The sequence below is a fragment of the Oculina patagonica genome, chromosome 2, assembly GCF_052425735.1.
Source record: "Oculina patagonica isolate OP01 chromosome 2, crgOcupat, whole genome shotgun sequence".
Lineage (NCBI taxonomy): Eukaryota > Metazoa > Cnidaria > Anthozoa > Scleractinia > Oculinidae > Oculina > Oculina patagonica.
In genome coordinates this window covers 44,716,804-44,737,380 of record NC_135759.1, presented here as the reverse complement: position 1 = coordinate 44,737,380, position 20,577 = coordinate 44,716,804, and the positions used below count along the sequence as shown (strand labels likewise).

The 20,577-nt window shown below is 39.3% G+C and overlaps 1 protein-coding gene across 4 annotated transcripts; it reads left to right on the top strand.

The window, feature by feature from the left end:
- The first annotated feature begins 4,328 nt into the window (after positions 1-4,328).
- On the top strand, positions 4,329-19,532 carry LOC144644779 (matrilin-1-like). Of its 4 annotated transcripts, XM_078504310.1 has the most exons (13): positions 4,329-4,381; positions 6,189-6,317; positions 8,519-8,616; positions 9,034-9,069; positions 9,584-10,023; positions 11,042-11,204; positions 11,500-11,682; positions 12,841-13,023; positions 14,165-14,716; positions 15,845-15,877; positions 16,208-16,234; positions 17,306-17,437; positions 18,123-19,532. In XM_078504310.1, the coding sequence occupies exons 3-12, from the start codon at positions 8,556-8,558 to the stop codon at positions 17,434-17,436; spliced, it is 1,809 nt and encodes a 602-aa protein (XP_078360436.1). In that variant the 5' UTR covers positions 4,329-4,381; positions 6,189-6,317; positions 8,519-8,555; the 3' UTR covers position 17,437; positions 18,123-19,532. The 4 variants fall into 4 exon arrangements, with proteins under 4 accessions (XP_078360436.1, XP_078360439.1, XP_078360437.1 ...); XM_078504311.1 differs by lacking the exon at positions 4,329-4,381 and having other exon boundaries at positions 6,156-6,317; positions 17,312-17,437; XM_078504313.1 differs by lacking the exons at positions 4,329-4,381; positions 12,841-13,023 and having other exon boundaries at positions 6,155-6,317.
- The last annotated feature ends 1,045 nt before the right edge of the window (positions 19,533-20,577 follow it).

The following is a 20,577-nucleotide window of genomic DNA, read 5'->3' as shown; positions in this document are numbered from 1 at the left end:
TGCTTGGTGGCTGTGTGTACCAGCGTTGAACGCAAGTTTCTATCCCGGCGAAACGCGTCCATCGGCGGCTGAGGGAAAATGGGAGTAGTCGCAGGGTCGTCAGTGACTACCTTGAAGTTGTCTAGCAGGATTCGCTTGATTTTGTTGTTAAGAGGGTGGTACGTGAGAACCAAGGGAATCCTGTTCACCTTTTCTTTCGTTAAGATGTTCTTTCTGAGGGCGTCGGACTGAGATAGATGTTTTATTTCTCTAGGTCTTGTTGGAGGGTTTGTGGATTGTAGCCACGCCGGTTTACCGTTGGCTGATTTGATCTTCCACATAGCCTACAGCTGCCTGATACAGGCTAAAGAGCCGTTGACAGTGGCAATTCTGGGTAACGCCCCTTAGTCAAACGCGAGAGAAACAATAGGCGCCTTGCGGTTTACTGTCACATGGTACAAAATCTGCCATGCTGAAGGGCAAGCTACGGTCTGGGACATTCGAAACAAAGGAAAGTCAAGCATGACTGGTTAAAGTCGCTTTGTTTTTTATGTCCCAGCGCATAGCATATGGTGTTATTTTGTACCAAGTGACCGTTTGCTTCAAGAGGCCCATGTGAGGAATGCCAGCAAAAACAGCATGCTTTCAACACTTACGCTGTTTGTTTTGAGACCTCAGTGATCTTTGCGGTGGGTAAAAGAATCCTAAAAAGAGGGTCTCAATGGGGTGGGGGCTTTTACGGTTACCGTTTAAAATTTTGGCCTTTTTACGGCTAACGGTTAATTTATTTCCATTACGGTTAACAGAAGTTAAAAGTTAATTTTCATTGTTTTTAATAGTTAAAAATCAATTTCCATTATTGAAAAACGTATTTTAGGTCTTTGGACCATTTTTGGGACGATGAAGTGAACTAGTTTGGGTTATTAATAATCACTGACCGATTTTTACGGTTAACACATTTTACGGCTAACGGTTAAAATTTTCCATTTTTTACGCCTAACGGCTAACGGTTAACCCCATTGAGACCCTCTAAAAAGGTAGGAAATATTCAATGACGGCTAAGGGCGAGCGTCATTTTGGATTCGAACTCGGGAGAGGCTGGGGGAGAAAGTAAAATACGCGTCCTAGGAAATGGGAGTGAGGCTGCGTTTTCTCGCCCACTGCGTTTTTATCCCACTGAAACAAATTGAGCTTCGTGCGTGCCCGATTCGGTGCACTTCAAATAGGCCAATTTCGACATATTAAAATTCTTTACATTAAGTTGCTGCTAAAGCAATTTATTCATTTCTCACAATCTCTTATGTCTTATTTCTCTAACATGTAAGAATTTTTCAATCGAACTTGGCTTATTAAGGGGGTGACTCTCAACTACCAATTTGTTGCTAAGTAAGGTTTCTAACTGTCATATTCTGGAAACCAGACCTCATACGGATACAATTTTTGCACAGGGTTGTTCCATTGAAGAGTCCTTTACGAGTTTTAAGTCACGGGCATATTTGACGAGTCACTAATCCAGAACATACAACTCAAACGGCGTAAATTAAAGATTTGTAACTATCAGCGCCAATAGATAAAGAACGTCCGCAAGCTCCATGTGACGTATCGGTTTTTATGAAAATTGCATTTTTGTAATAGTTATGGCGTCATAAACACTCGGAAAGAAAAAGAAAACGAAGCAAGCCAATCATAACTGAAAACCACTCAACTGTTCGCGCCGTTTTCTTAATTACTCGAGGTGCTTTCAACTACAAACTGTTTTGAATCTTCATAACGAGAAAATGACTAAAAAACTTAACAGGGAAGCAAATTTCTGAAACTTCTCAGCTAGATGTAGAGTAAATATAGCAAGTCGAAGAGGAATCTAGGCGGAAAAGCGAATGTATAAAGTTTGTACATTTCGTCGTTGGGGGAAACTCGCTCAGTTCAGGCATTATGCCAGCACGCAGGTTCTATTTACATCACAATTAATTTTAACACTTCTGTAGAACTGTAGAACAACTCGGGAGCTGTGTTGCTTGGCTGAATAGGGGGGAGGTATCGAGACTCTTTGACCGTCTTCTTAACTGCAGTCCTTTAATGTTCGACCTCTTCTATGCACAACTCTTCTAATTCTAGTGAACTTCTAATATAGCTAAAACGTAGACATGTTTGGGTTCAAAACTCTGTGACCTTGGAAAACTTGAGACATCGCCAAGACCGACTTAAGAAAACAAATACAAACAGACCTACATGAAAAACCAACTAAATAGAGAGTAAACGACCAATGATAAATCAAGACACTCAAAAACTAGACCAAAACAGGAACCTTTACGGAGGTCCCAAATCAAGATAGATGATTTCAAGTTCTTCTACCGTGGGAACGGAACCTTCAAATACAAACACTTGACAAGATAACCAACACAACCTAAACTTAGAAACTCTTAGTGTGAGGTAGACCTTGAACAACCTTGGACTTGAATAACAAAATAACCAAAGCTTCGAGGAACTAGCCCAAACATGACGTACCACTGAAAAAGACTACAGCTCAACGATAAGGGCCCTTAATAAACTAAGATAAACAACTCAAAACATCGGAGTGGGCAATCAGGACCTTACAACAAAAGACTTGAAAGGAAGCAACAAAATGACAAATAACCGACAGAGAATTAAAACAACTAAATTCTAAAAACAACTATTAAGCTTTACAACACTTCTAAATGACGACTATTTCTTTACTGTCGATATAATTCTGCAATTTCCTTTTCAAGCATTGATTATTTTGAGTAATTTTGAGGCTTCCTACAGAGTTTTGTAAACTTTGTGATCTGGTTTTCAATCAGTAATAGCCGCCGACTCGACACAACTGCAGTGTTCGAGATATCGTTAACTGTTTTTAATTCCTTAACTTAATCATGCACTCTAAAATTAATATAAAAGTAATAGAGTTCTGGTCTTGCGGGTAAATATGTTTTGGCCCTTCTCAGAGCACATTTTGGCCCTCGCCTGCGGCTTGGGCTAAAATGACCCTGAGTCGGACCAAAAATTAACGCCTGCGAACATCAACCTATTGTTATAATAATTAAAATCAAATAATAACAGCCTCTCGTTGTGGACCGTTTTGCTCAAATAGAGGCAAGTTCAGTGGAAGTCCAAATTGTTAGGCGAAAATCTCGCCAAATAGCTAAAATGGGAACTATCATGTATATGCACCGCATTTATAAAAGAAGACGCTGGGACTAGACTGTTCTCAGACTTATAATACCCCGATTGACACGCATTGAAAGAGCGACATAAAAGAAATGAAATGGAGACGAACTACAAGGTATGTATTGAAATTGCGAGAGCGAAGGAGGCAAATCTCGAACAAGGAGGCAAAAGCGGACTGGTGTAATCCACTGCATGAACAGATATCATATCTGAGAATATTGAAGGACCGCAGCCAGGATACAACATATTATAAAATTTAAAACGATCTCTGGCTTAAAAACTTTAAAAATACGAGCTTTCGGCTGTTTGAACTACAGCCTTCGACGGGTAAAATGTAAAATATGCTAATAACTAAGAATATTTGTGAAAAAGAATGTTGTACTGTCCAGGTAGAGGACAGGAATTGTTATCCGCATTGGGAGAGCTTCGAATGCCACGCTTCCAACGTTTTTCTTGTTCTAAAGCCGCCTTTATCAATGACAGATGCATTATCAAAGTCAATCGCGTGATTATTGGACCAGACGTGATTAGCGATTCTCGAACCTTTTGCCGCGGTTTTAACATTTCTCAGGTGTTCTTTTTTCCTGGTGTTGAAGGCTCTGCCCGTCTCACCAATGTAACACCATGAACACTCAGCACAAGGAATTTTATAGACAACGTTTGTCTGCGATTCCAAAGAAGGTCGAAATTTTGGAGCCGGGAACTGTTGTTGGAGGGTGGTCAGTGGTTTGTTTACTACTGTGATATCGTGCTTTTTGAGAACACGGGTCAGAGGTTCTGTTACGCCTTTAATGTATGGTATTGAGGCGAATGACTTGTGTACTCGGGCGCCTCGAGTGATATTATGTCATTGATCTTGTTGGAACATTTTTCAAGATGGTCGAGGCGCCCGAATCACACAAGTCATTCGCCTCTCTACCATACATTATTGCGATCTCTCATAGGCATGCACAGCTTGTTTTTTAATTCTCGCAGATTTAACAGGAGAAAAGCTTTCGTATCAAAAAGGCGCCGGAGCTGAAATATAATAGTGTTGCTGTGTTCTGCTCACTAATCTTTCGTTAAAAAGCTACATACAAAGGGTATTGATATTAAAACAATGTAAATCCTTTGCCATATTCAGGTTCGGGGTTCCGGACATTGGATCTATTATTCAAGAAGCTATTAAAAGAAACTCACGTGGGTACATTCCTCTTTTGCTCAATGTTTACAACAGGTGAATGGATCTTTTAAGGTTTTCAAATTTGTTCTTTCTATCCTTAATATCAAACAGCCACATTTGTGGCCAAAAAGATCCCAAACGTAATGTTTTGTTTTATTATTTAACTGAAACAGAGCTCAGCCAAAGCAACGCAAACATACTTTATATATGTGTGTGGTAATAAATCCAGAAGGAACAAGATACTAAAAAAAATACAATAATTATATACTCAGGGTCAGAAGGCTAATCAGTATGACTTCAGAGCATGAGTTTCTCAGACATTTGACAAGTAAAAATATTTTAATTGCTGTCAATTTTCGACTGAAAACAAGTTCTGATTAGATACAGCTTTCTCCATCTACTAACCAAACGTTTCTTGAACGATAAAGTTTCATCAGGTTTATAACCGATTTTAAAGCGACGTGACTTAGTTAAGTACACAGATCAGGCGTTTCTCAGGCATCTTAATGAGGTTGTTAAAATTAATTGTTTTAAGGATTTCTCAAATGATTGAAAATGACGTGACTAACTTAACTGCACAGAGCAGGACTCTCTTAGGCATTTTCATAAGGTGGCTAAAATTATACTGGTTTTAATTTACCGACCCTAAAACAAGGGGGGTAAATTATGATAACAGGGCAGAAGTTTCTCGGGCATTTTAATAAGGTTGTCTTCTAGAACTGTTTTGTCTCGAGCGAAGAAAATTTCTCAAATGTGTTCAGAATAATCAAATGACTGACGATAAATTCTTGATCGATAGAAACATCTCTCGACCGATGGGTTCTCGGGACGTACCAAAGTATGATCTCAACAGGCCACAAAATTTCGCTGGGTGTCTGGTGCTATTAAACAGTTTTGGTGGATGAAAAAAACCTTTGACTGCCAAAATGCCGAGAAACTACCGACAGACCGAAGTCGTCAACGATGAGGTTAAAATAGGATTTTTGTAATTGGAATTGATTTAAAACCGATTAGTTTTAAAGAGCTAAATCAGTCCGAGAAACTCCTTCTCAGAAGTTGACATTGAATTAAATGCCTCTAGACCTTAAGTGTATAAAACGAATTCTTTTTGGAAACGTAGGAGGCCAGGAATGTAGAAAACCTTGTGAACCCCCGGGGCCGGGGGGACGTCTATCTGAAAGAGGTTGGGTGCTCGTCTTCTTGTTAAGGGATGTAACTTGCGGTTTTTGTGTTACTTTGTGCGTTCAGGGCAAAAAGTGCATGTTTTTGTCTATCAAGGTATTGTTTATAATAATAATAATAACTTTATTTAACGAGGGTAAAAACACTTTGCAGTTAAAAACTGAGAAACTAGTGGCCCTTATTAGAGCTTAAAGATGTGACATTACGTTGTAGACGAAAGAATTCGGTGGCAATAACTTAACTGTCACTTAGGTCATTTTAACGTTTATTTATTGTAACTCAGCTCGATTAGCTCTTTAGTTATTCTGAGTAAATTAACCTATTTTTGTTTTTATAATTTATGTTTGAATTGTAAATCTTATTTATTCTTTTGGTAATAAAGCGTGTGTTGTTGTTGTCAATCGGAACGTTTGTGTGTAACTTTATCTTGTTAAGTTGCACTGCCCATCTCCACATGAGCATTTTTTTACGAACAATACTGACAGGCAGAATATGCCAGTTTATGAGCAGAAGTTATATCCCAGCAGAGCTTACTCTATTTCCTGGTTTATTTTGAGCGCAATGGCTCAACTAATGCTTTCCACAAGAATCTATTTCCAACCGCGAAATGTGATATATTGTTCCTTTTACGTGGAACAATACGTTATTGTTCCTTTTATTATTTTACGTGTCCAAGCAGAGTTTAGCAAAGCTATATAAGTTGACCGCGTATGAACGTCCACCAGAGAATCGTCCACTGGCTAGCTTAACCATCAAAGGACCGTTGGAATAACTAGAGAAAACACTATAAGCGCTGACTGCGGCTGATGTAAGTAGCACTGTAGTTTAATTGCTATACACTTTTGTCTTACAAGAGCGTCTTATTTTCGAACAGAGGCCGAGTTAACTTTAGCCTGCGTTGCAGGGGTTTTGTTCGTCTGCAGCGCAGGCTAAGCCAACTCTGGATGTTCTCTTTCAGTTCATTTAATTTAAGCCTAAAACGTCACTAACATGTTGTTAAATTCTTCGAAGCTTCAAAGTCGCTTTAAACTTACTTCCCATAATTTTGATCAAAAATTAAAATGAGCCTTCCGTTCAAAACATGAAGTAAGGCTTCTGTTCTCCTTTAACAAACTATTAGAATATAATAAAATAAGCACTTGTATAAATAACTCTTATTAATCGAGTTCGAGTTTTTTTCGAGCTTGGGGCCATTAATCGACGTTAATCCACGGGTATCTACAAACGAGGTTTATAATAACATTATCGTATCTCTCACTCTAAAAAAAAGAACCATTTTAGGTCAAGTGCGCGGTAAATGGAGGGCGGCTTTTTTGCCTGACGTGAAGGCAAAAAGACGAGCGAGTTTATTGGATTAGAAAATAACGTTTGGCAGTTGGGTCGATTGATAGAGACGAGAATCTTAACTTCGAACGTTTTAATTCTATAACTTAGGTTTGAAAAAAAAAAAAAAAAAAAAAATTAAGAAGAAAAAGACCCGACGGCAGGGATTGACTCTTTATTTCAACACGGGTAAATTGTGAAGAACAAATAACAATTTTGCTACAATGTCTTGCTAGGGACCTAGTCAGCCCACGTCAGGTCCGAGGGTGAACAAATTTTATTGATTGATTGAGGTCAAGGGTTGTTTTCGTGCCATCAAATCTTCGGCGTGGGACTATAATTTATGTAGTTTTAGATTTTAGAATTCAGAGGCCTTGGCCGCTTTGCATAGAGTTTTTAAAACCTTGACGAGATCTTGGCGTATTGTGCGCATGGAATGATTTTGGTGCAGAATGTCGGTATTTTTCTTGGCGTCACGGTTTGGTGAAACTACTCGCCGGATGATGTATTCCAAAGCTGCTTTCAAAAGATTTTACGCGGTACAATTCAGTCAATCGCTGAGTGGCATGTACTTAGGGCCTCTTCATATGGTCTCGGTTGACCGGGCTGACCCAGTTACCGAGATCTCGGCTCACTCCAATTTTCTTTGTAACATTTTTGATGTGTTCATATGAGAAGGCGGGCCAGCCCCGTTACCGATATCTCGGTTTCTGCAACCGAGATATCGGCAACCGGGAAGAAAATTTTCCCATATGAACACTCCATCCCGGCCGCCGTGACGCAACTTTTTTTTTGAGAAAATAGCTTCCCTTTCGTAACTGGGTGGTCAAAATGGCATAATTTTGCCTTGTATCTACTTCCACTTCAGAAATATGCAAATTAACTTTAAAAGTAAAGTTACAAGGGTCGATAAAGCTATGATAGTCGCGAAAGATGCAACTTTATGTGTCGCTATTTTGGTTTCGTTTGTTGAATTTTATCCCCTTCAACCAGTCCAAAAATTCATATGAACAGACGTCAAAATCCGTCCTGGTAACCGAGACAGCCCGTAAACCCGGCTCATGTGAAGAGGCCCTTAAGCATGGACTTCCATTTCACTCGTGGCCTGTTTTGGTTAATTTGTGGCTGCTAGAAAAACTGTACATCGCAGGCTTGCTTGCCTGCCTTGCCTTACTTCAACTTAGGGCCTCTTCACTGAGCCCGGTTAACGGCTGTCTCGGTTACCGGACAGTTTTGACGTCTGTTCATATGGATTTCGCCCGGTTGACGGGGATAATTCCGACCATGCGACACAAGTTGCATCCTTGCACTATCGTACTTTATCCCTTCTCTTTGCTTCGCATTTTCTGTGGGATCAGGCATTTCTGACCCCTCGAGGGGATTCAACGTCACGCCACTGTTGGGAATTCCGCCGCTCGTCGACGAGTCGCCTCTCTCACATCATCGGGCCGGATTCGTAACTGGGGCCCGTCAACGGGATATTACTTACTTTCCCGAGAGACTTTCTCCGTCAGGAACAGTCATCAAGTGTAAAATGTTTCGGAGATGGCTGAATTGTTTTTTTTTTTTATGTTTGAATTAGCCGCGAACTGCGCCAAATTGTCAAGATGACCCCCTTTGGTCCCTTTGGGCTAATTTGACATTTGGAACTGAAACATTTCTCATGATGTTACACTTATTTTACAGTTTCTACTTGAAAGGAGGGTGTAGACGTTTAACTGAGATGGGAAACTTTACTTGTTCGTTCCTTTTCCTCGTTTTTCTCTTAATATGCGATAGTTATGGTAAGTTTGTATTGCCGGTTTTTTTTTCTGTTTTGATAATGATAAGTTCAATGAAGTTTTGAGAGAGCGATGACTGGCTTACTTAATGTTGGATAATAAGTACACAATATTTTGTCATTGTCAACGTATAAATGGCAGTAGTGTATGTTCTGCCAACTTTATGAAAGGAAATTATTTATTAAGCGGATACGGGCCGGAACGTAGGAGCAAAAGGTGGAAAAACAGTGAAAATGAAAATCCGTTTACAAGTTCAACAGTGGATATTTTTTCAAAAAAATCTGCCTTGTACATGTATTTTGACTTGATGTCGTGTTTACGCGCAATCCTTCAGATGTTCTGATGATTAAACTTTGCTTGCTTTTGCTGTTAACTGATTGCTACGATAATGCCCCATTGACACGCTGTTATTCATTTCAGGTCTACCGCGGAGAGACTTGGCATCATCGGATGAAGGTAATGATTTCTGCTTTACATGCACCGCATGCAATACGTGAAATGTGGGTATTTGTCCAACTTTGCGGTCAAAAATAATTTTTCTTTTATCTTTTTTTGTCGGCGAGAGGGGTTTGATACACAAATATGAAAAGTCAAAACCATTAGTTTTGCTTTGCTATTAGCTGAAAGCAAACCTTTGCCGACCTGGGTTTACCGTCAGAGATCAAAATAATCGTCGCAATTAATTATAAAAGCTAGCTTAACCTTTTGCCAGCTATCACAGTTCCATTAATTGAGACTGTACACTAAAACCGCCTCTATATGACATAAAGAAAAGAAAAAGAAAAAGTTTTTCATGTGTAAGAGAATATATCTTGTTTTGAGGCAGCTCTCTAACTCACAGTGGACGAACTAATCCGATGCTTGATAAAACTTGCTCAGTGGCATTTTTTGTCAAAAAGGCCAGTACAGGAAATATTTCTTATAATAGCGCCCAACGAATCAGACAATGGTGATTTCTTATTCAATTTAGATGACTGTCATCAAATCATGGATATCGCCATTCTGGGTGATATATCTCAAAGTATGAAGGAAGCTGACCGCCATCACCTGGTAGATATCGTCAATGCGTTGGTGGACAAACTTGGTGTGTCTACAGCTGGTAATCACTTTGGTCTTGTCACTTTTGGTGATCGTGCAACAGTCCACCACAACTTTTCAAACACGAATTACCACAATGCAACGAACCTGAAGAGAAGCGTGGCTGACGCATTAAAAGTTGTTCCAGAAAAAGAGGGAACTCGAACAGATATGGCTGAGAATCTGGCGTTGACAAAGTTGTTTGACGAGGAAGGTGGAGACAGACCAAATGCCATTAATGTTATGCTTATCTTTACCGATGGAATACCGTATATTGCGGATTGGGATAATGAACCGCAAATTCCGTTTGCGAAATTGACAAAAGATTTGGAGGTACTTCTACTTAATTTTACATGATTTTGTTAATTGTGAAACACCCTTTATTGAGGGTGTCAATGGGGGTAATGGCTTTTACGGTTAACGGTTAAAATAATGGATTTTTTTACGGCTAACGGTTAATTTATTTCCATAACGGTTAACAGAAGTTAAAAATTAATTTCCATTATTGAAAAACATTTTTTAGGTCTAAGGACCATTCTGGTACGATGAAGTGATCTAGTCTTGTTTATTTGTTATTACTGGCCGATTTTTACGGTTGACACATTTAACGGCTAGCGGTTAAAATTTTCCAATTTTTACGCCTAACGGCTAAAGTTTTGGCCTTTTTACGGCTAACGGTTAACCCCATTGAGACCCTCTTTATTGAGCCCCTGGAAGACTTCCATTTGAAAAGGGGAAGGGATGCTCGTCGGAAATTTTGAAAAGCACCCCTTGAAGAGACTAATCTGGTTTTGGCTGGAGCTTTTTGTGTGCCCTAAAAGATACCAAAATACGAAAAAATAGAATTTATATTCGTACATTTCTTCGTGTGCAGCCCTAAACGAGATCTTCAAGGCTAAAATTATTGGCGATTTGCCCGCAACACCCTGAATGGGACCAAAAACCCGAAATTTACACCCCTAAGCGAGACGACGAGGAGTCCTCCCCCCGGGAAGAAAGCCTTCTACATATTGCAAATTTTACCCTTAAAACTTACCCCGAGGTAATTGTGATCAATATGAGAGAGATTAAGCATGACGTTATAAGGCAAACGACAAACGAGCTTGCCTTTCATTTTGTTTCCTTTTTATGGAATTGTCAAAGTAATCCCTCATAAAAATAAAGAAAAAATTCCAAATTCTTATTTCCGCGTACGAACGCCAAACGGCAAACGGCAGCATTTAGGACTGATGTGTGTTATGAAAGCTAATTATTATTCCTTCAAGATGCCCTGCTCCATCTGAAGAAAATGCTTTGCGCAACCCTCATTATCAAATGCTTTCTAAAATGCTGTACCATTTATTTAACGCAGGCTAAAAATGTCACTATCAAGGTTATTGGAATTGGCCCAGGCGCGGCGCAGAGCGAGGACAAAATGAAACAGACAGCTGGTAAAAAAGGAAAAGTTGTTCTTTATAGCAATTTTACAGTCCTGTCGAACAGGCTTTATGAAGATTTTAAAGAGTTCGTCTGTGGTAAGTTTGGATTGTAAAAGAAAATCTTGATAGAAATATTATAATGGTACAGGGTTGAAATTAAAGAATTCATGTAACAAACTAACAAGCAAACAAATATATATATAGATAGATGAATAGATATAACGCGAACACTGATCGAATTTAAAAGGAAGGAACATTACACTGATTGTTTTTTAGTGTCTTCGTAAAATCTATAAGATGCCTAGCGAATGGGCTTTTAAGCTCCATTCCACAGCAGTAAGCATGCGGCTATGTTACAATATAACTGAAGTGTTCTCGTTCTTTTTCATAGCTCCTGTAGACGGAAAATACACTAATTGGTCTCCGGCGTCTGAGTGCAGTGTGACGTGTGGAATTGGAATCCAGACATTAAGAAGGACCTGCACCAATCCCCCGCCATCTAATGGTGGAAGAAATTGCACCAGATGGGGACCTGCTGAAAAGACTATTTCGTGCAATGTAGGGAGATGCCCAAGTAAGTCAATACTATTTAACAGTTAGACTACGAGCCCGAGTTTTCTATGAGCAAATAGTCAACGAGGCGCAGCCGAGTTGACTATCGCTCATCTAAAGGATTGTAGTCCAAAACCTACAATATTGTGCACTTTGAAGATAAAAATTAAGAAAATTTACCACTTAAAAAGCTACTCGCGCGCGCGACTGTTTTCTATCGGCGATTATAGTTCACCACTAAATTTTCTCCGATTCTGATTGGTTTAAATTGAACACGTGACGCGATAGTGCCCTCCGCCGGAGGGCACTATTTAACAATTAGACGGCAGCTCGAGGTTTCTACCGGCTGATAGTTGGCGGGGGCGGCCCCGAGCCACTATCAAAGCCGGTAGAACCGAGAGCGGCCTCTTTGTTGCATACCCACTGACCGATCATTAAACTCGATATCGCTAGATTGATTTATTGAAGGTTTTGATTGATAAAATTCGCGAAGACTACGCGCGCGCTCCGAGAGCCTTCTACGGATCGATAGTAGGCACCTGTGTAGCCAATCAGATTGCGCGATTACCAATAGTAGGTCAGTGTGGTTATGCTAACAGCCCATAGTGCCCTCCCGAGAAAAATGCCCGGATCGATAGTGCCCGCCCGTGACTTTTTTTTGTAAACAAGCGTGCCTGCAGACAAAAAACACCAACCAAATTCACTGCATTTCGTGGGTTTCTTGTCTGGTTTTGTTTCGTTTGTTAAATTTCGGCTCTCAATTGAGTTTTTTATTCTGAAAAGTAAAAATAATTCACGATCTCGTTATGTGCGCGGGGAAAATTTAGTGTGAACAATGGAGGAACATCGTCTGTTCCCTGAGATGTTCTAAAATGCAATCCTCGAAGCTTCGCTTCTCGGGCTACTATTTGTTTTAAGAACATCAAATCCGCGGAATCAGCCGATAGTTCCTCGACAGAAACACTCTATTGTTAAAATAGAAAACAGTGGAAGAACCAATCAGATTTCCAAAAGAACACAGCTGAGTTTCTACTAATCTAAGTTATTGTTCACTTACTTTAGACGCTAGGGCAACGCTATTATGTACAGTTTCGTGGAAAGGGGCATGGACAATTCTGTGGATGTGATTTCAAACGATGTTGTTGACTATGAATTGATTTTTTTCTTCTTTCTTTCTTAGCTCCTATAGACGGAAAGTACACTGATTGGTCTCCTGCGTCTGAGTGCAGTGCGACGTGTGGAGTTGGGATACAAACAGTAAAAAGAACCTGCACCAATCCCCCGCCATCTAACGGTGGAAGAAATTGTAACAGATGGGGACCTGCTGTAAAGACTATTTCGTGCAATGCACAGAAATGCCCTAGTAAGTCGATTTTCTTTCAAGTTACTGTTTCTTTGCTTTCCCCTGGGAAGCTAGAACAACTAGCGTATAGGGTTCGGTAGAGAAGGTCCTGGACCAGGACAGGGTAAGGGCGGCTACAAATTCCTTTTTTGCAGTCCAATTTGTCCTATAATCTTAGTTTCGATTGGGAAAATGCCAGAAAAGTCTTAGCCTCGATTGTGAAAATAGTCGATGCAACACAGCAAAAGTAGGCTGATGGACAAACAAGAAAAAGATTGAAACTAGTGAAGATAAGTCCCATTTCGATTAATATAGATCGTGAGTAGTGTACAATGCTAAAAGGTCACACACTGAAAGAACAATTTCGCTTTGAATTGTTTGTTTGGTGTCACATATTAAGTCATGAAAATTTGTTTTGAACGTTTCCAACACTAAACAAGTTTAATGCGGGGAAATGTCACGGTATTTCAAATCATTTTTTTTTCTGATTAGATAAATTGAAGGAAACCTCGAAATAACAGTTTTCTACATAGAAAAACACCAAAGGAATAACAAAACCCGAAAATAAATTAGGTTGGTTTCGACTGACGAAGATTAAGACGGATTACAAATGATAAACTTGAAAAAAATGCCAATTTTTTTTTACTTAAGTTACTAAAGTTACTATAATTTTACATGATATATATAATTCTTAATGTTTGTGATTAAGTAACGCAATCTTTAGTATACGCAATTTCTGTTTTTTTATAACCCTATAGTTTTTATATATCATAGCAACTGTTTTTATATCGCATAGCAACCTTAAGTTAGCCTTTTATTGCCAGTTTATGTATTCTAACGGTCATTCGTTGATATTGCCTGATGAGTGTGGTCATCCTTTGATCACACGAAACAGTGTTGTCGCAAAAAACGATAAATTGAAATCTTCCTACTTTTGATTTATTATTATCACTGCTCCTCTCCGAGTTGAGCGCTCTACAAATTTATTCTATTCAAGTTCAATTCTTAATATTCTATTCCTTATTGTTACTATGTTTCCCAATGAAGCACTTAGCTTTATTCTAGTAGTAAATAAATATTACCCAATTCCCGAATTTAAAACTAAAGACTCCTGACAAGCGTTAAACTGATTTTAAGTTCTTATAACTTTCATACTTTTCAGTTACTCGTGCGTGTCCAACGGATGTGGTATTTATCGTGGACTCTTCAGGCAGTGTTGAATCAGAATTCAACGATGCAAAGGAAGTAGTCAAGAAATTAGTGACGACTTTGGATAAAGCACCAGGTAAAAATCGAGCAGCAATGGTTCTTTTCGGCCCCTCAGCCTCACAGGTAGCTCAGTTTGGACAATACGAGACGGTGGACAAATTTCAAGATGCTGTGCAGCAACTACCGAGAATGGGCGGCAGAACACGAATCGACAAGGCCCTAAAAGTTGCAGTTAATCAAGTCTTACCAGCGGCCAGACAGGGTGTGTATAAGATTGATATAATACTAACTGACGGTGTCCAGTCAAGCGGAGCCAGGGGCTTGAAGCAAACCTCCAAGCCCTTACGAGACGCAGGTGTTCGTGTGCTGGCTGTTGGTATTGGCACTGGAGAGAATAAACGTAGATTAAGGTTGATGACAGACCGTGACGAGGATGTTGTGGATGCTAAGAACATCCAAGAGCACTTGCAGGGAATACTTGACTACCTAAGCCAAAATGACTGTAGTAAGTATCAGTTGCAGCCTGATAAGTATTTATGAACTTGACGTTCTAATAATAATAAAGATGGCTTAAGGAGGCTCGATGTAGTTTTTTTAGCCGAAGGGGGGTTGTTTTGAAAATTGAAATAATCTAGGAAGCCAATCTTCATTTTTTGCCAAAATACACCATAATGATCATATAAGACCAAATTTTAATTTTTTACCCGTCACTTTGTCACAAAGGTTACCATAGCAACCACTGACGTTTTCTTTTGTTCTCAAACAAGCTTGATTTTCTCCAAATCTAGATTGACTCTTGGTATTCATTTTTTTATATGTTCAAGTATTGTAGATTGACTACCTATACACAAAATTTTAGGAAAATCTGCAAGAGCGTTTTAGAGTAAATCAAGAATGAAGTTTTTGGTATTTTCTTATAGTTTCCTACAAGCGGCAGTCGATATATTTTAACAAATTAAAGCAAAATGTCTTTCACTTTTAGTTAATGGTCTTTGATGGTGTAAGTATTTGTATTTCAGTGAGAGTAACTGTGTTCAAATAATACGAAACAATTGTAAAGCGCCTATTTTATAGTAAAACGGTGTTTTATTGAAAATTTCATTCTTGATTTACTTGAAAACGCTCTTACAGATTTTTCTAAAATTTCGTCAACAGTTAGTCAATCTACTAAACTTTAACATATCAAAAAATAAACACCAAGTGTCAGTCTAGATTTCGAGAAAATCAAGCTTGTTTGAGAACAAAAGAAACTGTATGGCCAGTCCTGACTAATGGAAAGCGCCCTTAGTATTTTACGGAAACAAGCTTCGTAAATTGACACATCAATATTTTTTTCGTACTCACATGTACAGACATGCAGTGACACTGTTGATACAGAGAGTAATGTTTTTTTTTTTTTGGTTTGGAGATTTGAGTAACAAAAAGAATATGACGGCAAGATATACCACTGTTGTATCTTATTTAATATTGAATATTCACTGCAGTGCGGAATAGTAAGTTAATAGTGGGACAAAGACGATTATAACGGAAGAGCGGTGAAGTCTGACCCTGGGTAAACACTGTTATATTCGGTTGCTGTACTTTATACATGATCGTTCTTTATGTAATCATCTTTTTTCGTTCGTGTTTACAGCTCCGCCAAAACCTGGAGCGCCACAACAACCAAGTATGTATTTCCTATTTTCTCTTGTTTTCTGCTTCTTGTAAAGGTGCTATATTTCAGTTGGTGGGACGTTTAAGTATCCACACGATACGTTTTCTTGGCTTAAAATTTATTACAATTTATGGCTAAGGCTAAGGCTAAGAAAAACAAGGCCAAAGGATGAAATGCAAAAGAGTCAAGGACCCCCCTCAACTAAAACAAAGCCCTCCAAAACACGTAAACGCTTTTCAAAATTGTTTCCTGGGCGTACAAAAGAGACTGTTATTATCGGTTGCAGTACTTTATATATGACGTATCTTTCTCTAATAATCTTTTTTTCAATTATGTTTACAGCGCCACCGAAACCTACAGTTTTATCGCGTAAGTATTTCCTATTTTCTCTGGTTTTCTGCTTCTCGTACAGCTGCTATGTTTTAGTTGATGGGACGTTTGAGTATCCATACGATACATTTTCGTGGCTTTAAGGCCCCCAAAACACGTAAACGGAATTGTTTCCTGGGCGTGCAAAAGAGGAAACATTTTACAGGCTGCGAATATCAAAAGAACCTGTAAATGTACTATTATCACATGGCGCTCAGTAAACGGTGGGAGTTCTGACCCCCACGCATCGCATCCATACAGCAGCACCGGCGCAATTCAAGCTCAAAATGAACATCCAAGTTTGCTGCCAAAATATTTTTTTTTTAATCGAGAACGTCTTTTCGTGTTAAAGTTGAACGCACAGTCTTAGGTAGTCTAGACAGCTTCACCTTTATAAACGTATTTACAACTTCAGGGTAACGACAACGATATAACAGTATCGAGAAAAGTACTATTTTAGACACAAATGACAACACATGAATATCGTAAATGTTTTGTAATTAATTTTTTACATACAGCCGAAGCTCTCTTACCGGACACTCTCGTAAGCGGACAGCTCTACTTACGACCACCTTGTCTGAAACCCCGTATTAACTCCCATACAAACTCTGTATTTTAACATTCTCGTAAGCGGACATTCCCGTAAGCGGCCGCGACTTAGACTTTTTCTTTGTTTTTAAGCTCCCGTAGGCGGACACCCGAAAGAAAATCCTACTAACAACCTCCGTATCTTGTTATTATCAATCAAATTCACATCGCCGTTTGTGACAATGATTTTACAGTAATTACAGGACTACATTTCAGTGGTTGTTTTGTCGTCCGTCTGGTTACTGTTAGCTGGGAAAGCTCCCGTAAGCGGCCATCTATCCCCAACACCTCTAGTAGCCGCTTACGAGTACCATTCTCGTAAGCGTCCAGCTCCAGTTACGGACACTTTTTTCGCGTCCCGAGGGTGTCCGCTTACGAGAGCTTCGACTGTATTTTTATATAGTAAATATTTTTAAATGCACGTGTATTTCGTGATATCGAGTTAAATATAAGCACATTATCTCTTCATTTTCTTTTGTTCAGCTTCAGCTTCATGCGTTGATGACCCTGTCCACGCACGTATGTGTCAAAAGAGAGCTACCGAGGACTTTTGCTGGTTCCATCCTGACTTCTCGGCCACATACTGTCCAAAGTCATGTAAACTTTGCGTTTAAGGTAAGTTGTGTACTCCATCTATTTACTGAGGTTATTTAATCCCCATAATTTGTAATGGCTCAAACGGAGCATGGGTTAAAGGAATATGCTGAGTGCATTGGCGATACCACGTCGCCAATTTTTGCTAGGCCCATTCGCATTTGTTATGTAACGTAGTATAACACATTGTACGCTATATAAGTCCACTTTGTAACTAGAAAGTTGTACTGTTCCTAAAGTTATCAACAATTTTGCTGTTAACTCGACCATTTACAGTTGAATCCCGATAACTCGAACCTTCAAGGGAAATCGAAAAAGGTTCGAGATATCGGGAGTTCGAGTTACTGAGGGTAAAATTAGTAAGAAAACGACCTGAAGGGGAATCGAAAAAGGTTCGAGTTAGCGGGAGTTCGAGTTACTGAGGGTTCGAGTTATCGGGGATCAAAAAGGTTCGAGTTAGCGGGAGTTCGAGTTACTGAGGGTTCAAGTGTATCAATTTTTGATTTTAATTTTGGGACAAAAATCAAGACGAGGCAAGTGCCTCGTCTTGCCTCTTGCTAGTTACGGCCCTGTGCGGCCTTTTGAATAGTTTTCCCTAGTGTTTGATAGCTGTTTTCCTTTTTTTTCTTCCTATCTTAATCTGCAGGTTTAGATTATGGGAATACATACTAGTTGTTTTTGATATATTTTGTATATGATGTTTCAGAAGCTGAGTGGCATGTATCGAAGCAATGAAGGAACGCAGAAGCCAATCAATTAACTGATAACAAAGCTAAAATAAAGTTACTTAGGTGTCTTGAGACATTATTCATCATGCAACAAAACAAGTTCTGTTAAGTGCTAGGATATAAGGGGGCGCTAATGGCTTTTCTAGGTCAACACATGTAAACTAAAGATGATTTTAAAAGTTCAATATAGAAAATAAACTCAAACTTGTTTTTCTGAGCTGTTTAACAAGACTAACAAAGCTGCTAGAAGTTTAACAAAATATATATTTAGCTACAGGTTTTTCACCTAAACGGCAAACCGCAAACGGCAGTTTAAGGTTAGTCGTTTGGCGTTTGAGGTATCATGAACTCTACCGGTTTAGCTAGACGTCTTCAACCTCGAGCAAATTCGCGTAGAAAAGAAGTTTACTAAAATGGAAAGATGGCTTGTCAAATTCTAAAATTCAAAATTACCAGTGATCCGGTCTTACACCGCTTTCTTTATTGACGGTTGTCGAAGGCGACAGGAAGAAAAGCACACAAACTGCTCGACAAGATTCACGGCAAAATCAAAATTTACTTTTTCTTTCATGATAAATACACTTCTCTCAAAAAATGCTCTGTTTTGTCGGTATCTGTGAAAGAAGAAGTTTACCTTAACGCTTACATCCTTCTTGAAATTTGACTGGTTCGCCTTCAAAACATTCGTCCGTTCCACTGGATGTTTTCTGAGAAATATACGGTGAGATTCCGAGAATTTACTTGCGAGTTTTCCGCCGCCATATTGGATTTGCGACATATAAAAGTGCTTGTTTTTCAAAAGAAGACAAAATGCTCAATATCCACTCTTTCTACTTGAACTTTTTCTCTGTGTCAAGACAAATAACTACTTCTGATATGTATAGTGTCAATACGTGAGCTAACTAAAAATAAAAGAGCAGAAACCTCGACGGAAATCACCAACGTGAAACAGCTACCTCTTGCCGTCGAAAACGTGCGTTGAAAACCTCAAACGTGACCTCGGGGCCTGGTCACGTGATTCCTAGACGTTTGTGGTTTGACGTTTATAGCCGAGAACCTGAAGCTAAATGTCTCTATTTAGACCAAGCTTGACAGATAAACAATAAAAACCTTAGAAATATATATGTCATTTCAAGGCTCTATACTAGTCTTTTCAGATATTTGTTACGATTTTAACTGAAAACAAGATGTTTGTTACCAATGATCATTTCATTTACTATGATGTGCAATGCTTTGCAATTTGTTTTATACATATACCCAATTTAGCAACATTACAAAAAAATAATACTTAGGATTATAAGATTAGCCTGTAGGGGGTTACTAAACGTGGGCACAGTGTTCGTGCAATTTAAAATGAAACAGTTATGATTAAAAAAATATCGGCATTATTCAATGTTGTGGTATATGAACAGAACCCGTAAAAATACATCTTATGACATCATTGGCTAAATTTAAAGTAAAATCAGAATTGGTGGACTGCGGCAAGTCGGCTTGAAGGCAGGGGCTCTGGGCTTTTCATGGGACTCGATTTGGGTCGACTTAGCTGCTAAACAGTCAGTCTGATTACAATATTGATTGTTCGTAGATAACACTTTACTTATACACTTGTTTAGATTCTCAAACCGTAACCTAAAAGAACCCTATAAACCAAAACCTATATAATTTCCGCACATTTTCCAGATAAAAGTTGAACTTTCATCGACTATCATTCAAGCGCGGCCAAACGTAGTCGAGGCCTGATGAGAATTACCACCACCACCACCACCACGACAACGACGACGACGACGACGACGACGACGTCGACGAAAGGACGATGACGACGACAGCTGCTGCTACTGCTACTTATAATACCTTTCGACATTGTCTCGTTAGCATTTACGCCTCTGTAGTACAACTGTTCCTGAAACAACTCCTTTCGAAAGAGCTTTTTTCGTCCGAACACATGAAAACGCTATCTCCGACAAAGAGAGCGCAAACACTTGCGATCCTAGCAGTAAGCAGGGCGCGTGTCACCTATCAACCTAGTAAATGGCCCAGCTCACAACGAGTCTCTCGTAGCTCAGTTGGTTAGAGCGCCCAACCGGTATCTGGGAGGCCATGGGTTCGATTCCCGTCGGGGACTCAGATTTTTTCTTTGTCCCATGCTCGTGTCATGTTGAATACTTCATCCTCATTATTATTTTATTACCGAGCTTAAAATTGACCATCTTTATCAGTTTACTACAAACTTGATGATTTCGACATTGCTGATCCTAGCAGTATGCAGGACGCGTGTCACTTATCAACCTAGTAAATGGCCCAGCTCACAACGAGTCTATCGTAGCTCAGTTGGTTAGAGCGCCCAACCGGTATCTGGGAGTCCATGGGTTCGATTCAGATTTTTTCTTTGTCCCATGCTCGTGTCATGTTCAATACTTCATCTTCACTTGCGAA